At 47.2% G+C, this 9,377-nt stretch overlaps 1 protein-coding gene across 1 annotated transcript in view; it reads right to left on the reverse strand.

The window, feature by feature from the left end:
- The window catches only part of LOC103070623 (zinc finger protein 75A-like), a 13,222-nt gene extending 9,062 nt beyond the window's left edge, over positions 1-4,160 (reverse strand). Inside the window, 4 exon segments of the mRNA XM_082930979.1 lie at positions 791-917; positions 1,203-1,294; positions 2,359-2,554; positions 3,753-4,160. Coding sequence (XP_082787105.1) covers positions 791-917; positions 1,203-1,294; positions 2,359-2,554; positions 3,753-4,160 — 823 coding nt within the window.
- Positions 4,161-9,377: the final 5,217 nt, after the last annotated feature.

A 9,377-nucleotide genomic window follows, 5' to 3' on the forward strand; every position in this document is an offset into this window, starting at 1 on the left:
GCTGAACCACTATCTGAGCACCAAAAAGCAACTGGTAAATATATCTGTGTATATAAAAAAGAAAAAAAAAAGCAACTGGAAAAGAGACTCTCTCACAGAGAAAGCCAAGAATATGGCAGATTACTCAACTCCTACGCAAAGGGAAGGGCAAAGAACTTCCCTGGTGGTTTAGTGGTCAAGAATCCACCTTCCAATGCAGCAGACGGGGGTTCAACCCCTGGTCAGGGAACTAAAATCCCACATGCCACGGGGCAATGAAGCCTGTGCCACAACTACAGAGCCCGCACGCTCTAGAGCCTGTGTGCCACAACTAGAGAGAAGCCCACGTGCCGCAACAAAACATCTCGCATGCCACATCGAAGATCTCGCATGCCACAACTAAGGTCTGACACAGCCAAATAAATAATTAAAAATACAAAAAGATTCAGGACTTCCCTGGTGGCACAGTGGTTAAGAATCCGCCTGCCAGTGCAAGGGACACAAGTTCGAGCCCTGGTCCGGGAAGATCCCACATGCCGCCGAGCAACTAAGCCCATGCGCCACAACTACTAAGCCTGCACTCTAGAGCCCGCGAGCCACAACTACTGAAGCCCACGTGCCTAGAGCCTGTGCTCTGCGACGAGAAGCCACTGCAATGAGAAGCCCATGCACCACAACAAAGAGTAGCCCCTGCTCGCTGCAACTAGAGAAAGCCCACGTGCAGCAACGAAGACCCAACACAGCCAAAAAGATAAATTAAAAAAATTAAAAAAAAAAAAAGATTCAATGAAGGGAACAGGAGAATCTTTACCTAGAGAGATGACAGTCTCATAGTTTTCTTGCATTACATCATTGTAGAGAGCCTTCTGAGTAGGATCCAGTAACTCCCATTCTTCCTGGGAAAAATATATGGCCACTTCTTCAAATGTCAACAAGCTCTAAAAAGAGAATAGGCTTTAGCTCAGTACTTGCCACTTTAAAAGCAGCCCAACCACCTGACCCATGATTTGTATGTTAGGCCAGGAACTAAAGGAACAGCACATGATACTTTTTAAAGTGAGGAGGCAGAAATGGAAGAGGCAAGGGATCAGCAAACAGTCTGGGAGGTGTCCAGTTCCCCAGCGGGATCATCTGGGTTAACACGCCTCTAAGCACATGCTGGGCAGTGTAGGTCAAGGGCAGCAGGGAGAGGCAGCCCTAAGAAGCTGGAAAGCACAGCTCACCTGGGACTCAGGCAAGATGAGCTCAGGTGCCACTGGCCAGTCTTTGGTGTTTGTCTGTTCAGGAAAGGCTAGGATCTGGTGAGCAGGCACCGCTGTAGGTGAAAGACAGCAGAGGTAATTTCTCTTGCTTCTGTTTCTGAACGTGGTAGGCTCTTTTCTAAAATACAGAAGACCCCGATTTTTTTAGTACTGATGAGATACCTTTACAAGTACGTGTGCTGGACTTCCCTGGTGGCACAGTGGTTAAGAATCCGCCTGCCAATGCAGGGGACATGGGTTCGAGCCCTGGTCCAGGAAGATCCTACATGCCATGGAGCAACTAAGCCCGTGCACCCCAAATACTGAGCCTGTGCTCTAGAGCCCAAGAGCCACAACTACTGAAGCCCATGCAACTAGAGCCCATGCTCTGCAACAAGAAAAGTCACCGCAATGAGAAGCCCGCACAACACAAGGAAGCCACCACAATGAGAAGCCACCGCAATGAGAAGCCCACGCACCACCTTGCTCACCGCAACTAGAGAAAGCCCACGTGCAGCAACGAAGACCCAACACAGCAAAAAATAAATACATAAATTTATTTATTAAAAAGAAAAAGTGTGGGTGCTGCTCAGAAATGCCTCTCTCATTATAAATGAAAACCATGGAACTACCAGCCTCTAAAACAGGTTCCCTAGTTTTCATGAGCAAATTAATGAAAGGAAAAAAATTTTTATTACCCTCTCACGACATAAATTGAAAACAAAATACTCAGGGAATCCAGTGTACAGTAAGAGATGTAGTTTTTTTCTTTCTTTATCATTTATTACTTTTTTTCTGGTACAAATAGTATTCACATTCTGCCACTAACCACCCATTCTGATCCCAATTCCTTCCATATTTTCAGCATGAGGTGAGACTGACCCTCTCTGCTTTTCTAAAGACAGAATTCCTGATGTTATTACCAGGGTTCTGTGGTTTGGAGATTTCTGAATCTTAGGCCAAACCCCACCTTCAACCACACCTGGTATGCTCTACCAGAACCTGGGGGGCATCCTAATAGCTAACGTGGCTACATTAGTAGATCCACAGGGCAAGCAAGAAAATGGTAACAACATTCTGGCTTAACAAATTACTATCCCAGCTCCCAGGAGAAGGAAAGTAACGTGAAGCTCCTTACCCCTCTCACATACGGGCTCAGTGTCTTTGTGGCTATTCCTGATCAGCAGCTCTTGTAGACTCTGGTGTGTATTCCAAAATTCTTCATCCTGGGACATGCCCACTTGCTGGGCCTCTGCTGGCTTCAGCTTGAAGCCTGGGGCCTCTGCTGTCTCTCCCAAGAGCACTGCCTCCTTTCCCAGCTCATGGTCTGCAACCTAGAAATAATGCCCATCCTTGTTACCATGGAACTTACTTTTGGTTTGGGAGTTGGTGGGAGAGGGAGGAAAAAGCAGAGTGCAAACTGTGGGAAGAAGGAAACACTAAAGGAAATGTCACAAAGACTTAAAAGAGATACAGGACCACCAATTTTCCACAAGAACTATACACAAAATATAGGAAAATTGGCAGAAGAGGAAAAAAGGTGTGGTTACTGCCAGCCCTCCAAGACAGCAGCCCCCACCCTCTGCATCCAGCCCAGCTAAGACCACTAACAGGGCTGCACAGGCCACCTGTTCTCATGCTGCCTTGACAGACTTTCTCTCCCAACTTAGATTGTTGCCTTAGTGGTTTCCTGTCCTCTAACTCTCTCAAAAGATTAAGGAATTGAATTTAAAAGTTGTCCTGTCAACCAGATTTTCCACATGGCCAGGGAAGAGTCTCACAGAAGACTGGGATGAAATGGAGAAAAAAGTGGGAGGAAAGAGTCAAGGCTCCAACCTATCCCCAAATGATTTTGACACAAAACGTGTGCCCTCCCGGTATTCTCAGTAGGCCTGTGAAGCCAGGTGGTATGCTGCCACCTGCCCAAGGGCATGCCCTGGATCCCCGCTCACAGCACAGCCAAGGAACAACCACTGAGGGAAGGCAATGGAGGCCCTTGTCTACGGTACAGAGGACACTATCCCTCACGCTCTTTCTTCTCTCTGCTACTCTGTTGGGATTGCCAAATCTTTCTTTCCCTGTTTTCTTTCTACTTTTTCTCTTCCTGGGCAGTCTTCCTCTAGTTTTTTGATTTCTCCTTCTCTTTCCTATCTTCACTCTCCTTTGGTCTCTGAGAATTACTCCTTTTTGGGATCTGTCCCTTCCTCTCCAACTCCTTATTGCCTTTTGTTTATTTCTAAGAACTTGAGACCCATCTCCTTTGCCAAGCCAGACTGCATTCATTACCCTCAACACACCCTGGCTCCAAAGAGGGCAAAAAGCAACTCTCTCCCTAAGGCCAGGGAAGTCTGCCAGGATCTCCGAAACCTGTGGACTGACTATGGCTGTGGGTCTCTGCTTTCACGTCCTGCTTTACATGTCCTAAAGGAACAACAGAACTGAGACTTAATTCATCTTATTTCCCAATTAACTGCCCCAATACATCCACCTTCACCCTGTTTCACTGCACACATGAAGAATCTTTCTTCTCACCCCGTTCCTCATTTGACCAGATTCCCTCTGTAAGTGTTCTACCAGAACCACAGCCTCCTCAATGCTCTGTAGATGGTGCTTCTTTATGCAGGTCTGGGTGTCCCTGGGCAGAATGGTCAGGAACTGCTCTAGGACGACAAGTTCCAAGATCTGCACTTCTGACTGAATCTCTGGCCTCAGCCACCATAGGCTTAATTTCTGAAGCTGGTCAACAGCCTCCCTGGGTCCAGCTGCATCATGACAGGGGAAGCTCTAGAAGTGCTGGTGAGACCTCTCGGGACTGAGACTGTCCGTTTGGGGGGCATATTTCTTATGCTGACTGGAGCTCTCTGTCACAGGTCCCTTGGTCTCCCACAGAGTCCTGATCTGAGGGTTCAAGTACTTACCCACCTTCAGATCTACTGTCATCATTCTGATCTAGGAACAATTTGGCTCCTGTGTTGGACACACCACCAGCACCATCTTTGACAACTGAGGCCCAGTCTGGTCTGGAACAAAACCTTCTTTCTAAGGCATTAGAGTGAGGAAAAAAAAAAGTCCATGTCAATAAGAAAGTCACACGAACTTTACTACTTGTTACTTATTATAAGAGAAAAATGAACTTTAAAAATCAACTGCCAAGCCCTTGTTTCTCTCCTTTTCTATTATTCAACGGAATACAGCACAACTTACTGAAGACAAATGTAAATAAATTACTTGGCCTTAAAAAAAAAAATAGGGCTTCCCTGGTGGCGCAGTGGTTGAGCGTCTGCCTGCCAATGCAGGGGACACGGGTTTGAGCCCGGGTCTGGGAAGATCCCACATGCCGCGGAGCAATTCGGCCCGTGAGCCACAACTACTGAGCCTGCGCGTCTGGAGCCTGTGCTCTGCAACAAGAGAGGCCACGGTAGGACTTCCCTGGTGGCGCAGTGGTTGAGAGTCCGCCTGCCGATGCAGGGGACACAGGTTCATGCCCCGGTGCGGGAAGATCCCACATGCCGTGGAGCAGCTGGACCCGTGAGCCATGGCCGCTGAGCCTGTGCGTCCGGAGCCTGTGCTCCGCAATGGGAGAGGCCACAACAGTGAGAGGGCCTGCGTACCGCAAAAAACAAAAAACAAAGAGAGGCCACGACAGTGAGGGGCCCGTGCACAGCGATGAAGAATGGCCCCCGCTCACCGCAACTAGAGAAAGCCCTCACACAGAAACGAAGACCCAACACAGCCAATAAATAAATAAATAAATAAATAAATTTTTAAAATTAATTAATTAATTAAATCAGGAGAGGTTGGTGGGTGAAAAAACTAGTACCCACTGGCTCCAAGGAGTTTGGGGATTATCCAAAGATTTAATTGATGCACTTCCTATGCCATCCTCTCCGTGTAAAGGAAAGATCAGGAGAATATTCTGAGTTTCTCTTAAATTTCAACATATCATCCTCGTCTGTCTTCAGTAAGAGGGTGCAACTTCTATGACCTTTGCTCTTTTGGGAAGATGAAAGACTTCACTTCCTGAACCATTTGAGGTGCTCCTTTGCATTGTATGAAAACTGGCAGAAGAGCTGAAACAATGAGACCAGAGTGGAAGAACAGTAATTCAGAAAAATGGAGCCTTATTCTTCTCAAAAGCATCCCCCAATTAAGTAACTAGTTGCTCTACATTCATCTTGGCATTTCTTTGTAAGACATATGAAGAGCACCATGCAGAAGATTTATACCTGAATTTTAAATTTTCATTACTTGACTTAGGAAAAATTACAGTTGATCCTTGTTCACAAAATGTGTATCCAAATGTCAGCTGGGAAAAAGGACAGCATGTTAGTTGGTCATGATTACATTCAGCTGCTACATTTCTCTAGGGCTCGTTTAGACCTCTAAGCGAGACTGAGGAGTGCCTCGTGAGCCTCACTTTCCCTGAGGTGATCCAGCGGAAAGGGCACCGAAATTCTGCCCAGGAAGCCACGGCCGGCTCCCGATGCCCACCTGGCTCTGAGGAGCAGGGACACTTCCCAGGCTTTCGCATCAGAGGAAGCTGATCTGAGGCTGGACCGCCCGTTTCTCCCGCAGTAACATCAACCGGTAAAGGAAACGCCGGCGGAGGCGGGAAAGTGGACACGACCGCACGGGCGCGCCCGCGAGCACTGTGCCTGCGGGCAGTGTCCGAGCGGGCTCCCGCAGCGCGGCCCCGGGCGCCACCCGCACAAACGTTGGAGAGAGCGGCCTCACGAGGCTGACGGCGGGCCTCGCCCCAGACAGTCCAGCCGCCCAGCTCGGAAATACCCCCGGCCGCTTTGCAGCCGCCGGCGTCTCTCGGGGGCTCCGGAGCCTACGCCGAAGCGGAAACCGCTTCTAGGTTACCTCGGATGGCCTGGCTTCGGGGAGGCCGCTCCCTCCTCCCGGGGCTCTACCGCAAGTCGCCGCCGGTCCGGCCACCGCTCTAAGGAGGACAGCTCCCCGCCCCGCGCCACTCAGAGGTGGGTTCCGAGGCTCAGGCCCGGAACCACTTAGGTTCGCCTGGCCCAGACGGACCGCCCGGAGCAGTTCCTGCGTCGCGAGCTTACCCACCCCCACCCCTAACTCTATCCAACCGGAAGGGGAAGTGACGTACTTCCGGGGAGAGGCTCCTCGCAGGTCAGTGTGTCCTCACCGCCGCGAACTGGCGTTTACCAGGCGGCAAGAGTTGATGTCACGGAGTCTCAGGCCCGCGGAGCCTGACGGCCCTGCACGGTGGCTTTCCTCTCGCGGCCATTACTTCCTTCGTCGTTGTGGGTGGCTGGCTATTGGTAACCCGGAGTCCCACCGGGTGACGTCCCCGCCCCTGCCAGTTCCCGAGCTGTCCTCCCGCCGCTTCTCACAGCCTCCTCCGGTACGTGGTGTTGACTTAAAACAATAAAATAGCCAGTTATTTTATCAGCAAAATGAGTTAATTTGGGGACAATAAAGAGTTGCTATTTGGAATATTCAAACCCTGGCAACCATAAGCAAGTCTGGGGAACATGGTTCTTTTACACAGGAGACCTGAGGAGTTTGGAGCGACTGTTGTAACCCAAGAATCCACTGGAGGAAAATGGGAGTGTAGTGGCTTGTCATTGGCTGAATTTTGACAGTCTCTCATTGGCTCACCTGTTCCTAGGTCAGGAGAAAATCTTCCTCCTGGTGGGTAGTAATGTAGTAACCTGTTGCTAATGCAATTGATGTCTAGTGGCTGGGCGTGAGATCTCCCCCTTTGAGCTCTGATTCCATTTTAAATGAGGTACCGTTTATAATTTTCACAAAGGTAGTTTCGTCTAACTAATCTGGCTTGTGACGGGTGTGACCCAGACACTCATATGCAACCAAAGTTCCTACAGCTGGCTGAGCACGGCAATCCCTCTGTCTTACAACAGGCGTGTCAACAACCAGAAGATTCTCACTAATTAGAGAAATTAGAGAAATGCAAATGCAAATCAAAACTACCTCAAATCGTCAGAATGGGCATCATTAAAAAGTCTACAAATAACAAATACTGGAGAGGGTGTGGAGAAAAAAGAACCCTCCTACACTGTTGGGAATGTAAGTTGGTGCGGCCACTATGGAAAACAGTGTGGAGGTTCCTCAGAAAACTAAAAATAGAATTACTATATGGTCCAGCAATCCCACTCCTGCACATATACCTGGACAAAACTATAATTCAAAAAGGTACATGCACCCCTCTGTTCATAGCAGCACTATTCACAATAGTTAACACATGTAAACAACCTAAATGTCCATCAACAGATGAATGGATAAAGATGTGCTATATATATACAATGGAATACTACTCAACCATAAAAAAGAATGAAATAACATGGATACAACCAGACATTATCATACTAAGTGAAGTCAGACAAATATAAATACCATATAATATCACTTATATGTAGAATCTAAAATATGGCATAAATGAACTTATCTACAAAACAGAAACAGACTCACAGACATAGAGAACAGGCTTGTGGGTGCCAAGGGGAAGCAGGGTGGGGGAGGGAAGGACTGGGAGTTTGGGATTAGCAGATATAAACTATTATATATAAGATGAATAACTAACAAGGTCCTACTGTATAGCACAGGGAACTGTATTCAATATCCTGTGATAAACCATAATGGAAAAGAATATTTTTAAAAAAGAATGTATATATGTGTATAACTGAGTCACTTTGCTGTGCAGCACAGATGGGCACAGCATTGTAAATCAACTTAAATTTAAAAAAAAAAACAGAAAATTCTTGTTTACAGAACTGGCTCAGGTACTTACAACATGCAGAGGAGAAATCTTGTGTTCTACAGGGAAAAATACCTCCCTTCCTTTATTCTTGGCAGACAAGACCTACTGAAAACTCTCTACCCACCCTCCTTCCTTCAGTGGGGAAAGAAAATGTTTTCTTAAAAGTTGTCATGGACACCAATGAGAAAAACAAACATGTACTTAAGAAGCGGTAATTAAATCAAGTTTCTCCACCTTGTTTCAACTGCCTGTCCCCTTACCCAGGCCCTCTCCAATCTGATTTCCATTCTCTTTCCATACTCCCCTTCCCATCATTGCCTTCGTCTCCTGGGTTCTCACTCTAAATGCTACACCAAGGTCACTGCCTTCTCAATGCTTCCTGGATGATGCGCCCTCACCCAGGCTTGGATCTCCCTGGGCAGAATGATCAGGAATTGCTTCAGCTCCAGGATCCTATACCTGAATGCAGCTTGGGCTGCAACGATCATGAGCAGAGCTCCCAGAGCTGGCTGAAAGCTTGTGAGTGAGGTTCAGCAGTTGCTGATAATGGGAGAGTCTGAAGAGCTGGTGGGATATCTCCAAGTTGCCATCCTCTCTGAGAGGTCAGAATCTGCTATAAGCCACCTGAGAGAATGTGAGCAATAAAGGGAAATTCAAATCGAACTGAGGCTGATCTTTGGCCCAAAATTCAATCCCTACAATGTGGGGATAATCAACCTGGTATATGAGACAGGAAATGGAAGTTGTTACCTGTTACCTAATGGAAATTGCACAGACTTCGACCATCAGGTGGATCCAGTTTCCAGTCCCAGCTGAACTCCACACTAACTGATGTGCAGCAAAATATTCAACCTCTCTTAGCCTCTTTTTCTCATCTGAGCATAACAATACCTACCATGCAGCAAAGAGAAAAAGATTAGAAATGCTATTTGTATAGCATCTGGCCCAGTGCTTCGCACTTAGAAGGTGCAGAGTAAATGGTCTGGGGTGGTGTAAGAGAAACTCCATCTTACAGGAATTTCAAGCATATCTCACTACTTAACATATATTAATTTGTTTAATGTCTGTCATCCCCACAAAAATGTAAGTTTCTTGGAGAGCAGGTAATTTGTTTTATTGTTGAAACACAGCTCCTCGAGAAGTGTCTGGTCCTAAAATAAATATTTGGCAAATGAATGGGTGAAAAAAGACAAGGAAGACTGGGGTCTTCAGACCTCATTAATTGCCTGGGTGTCCAGTACTTAAGCATTATAAACAGTATGAAAGGAGACGAAGACTGGTCTCTAGCTTAGATGTCTCTGAGATCTGTTTCCCCTTCGTTTACACTCCTATAGCTCTAGAGTGGGATTTCTGAACTTCAGAACTATTGACATTTGGGGCCGGACAGGTCTTTGTTGTCTGTGTGC

Source organism: Lipotes vexillifer, unplaced genomic scaffold (genome assembly GCF_000442215.2).
Source record: "Lipotes vexillifer unplaced genomic scaffold, Lipotes_vexillifer_v1.1 scaffold914, whole genome shotgun sequence".
NCBI lineage: Eukaryota > Metazoa > Chordata > Mammalia > Artiodactyla > Lipotidae > Lipotes > Lipotes vexillifer.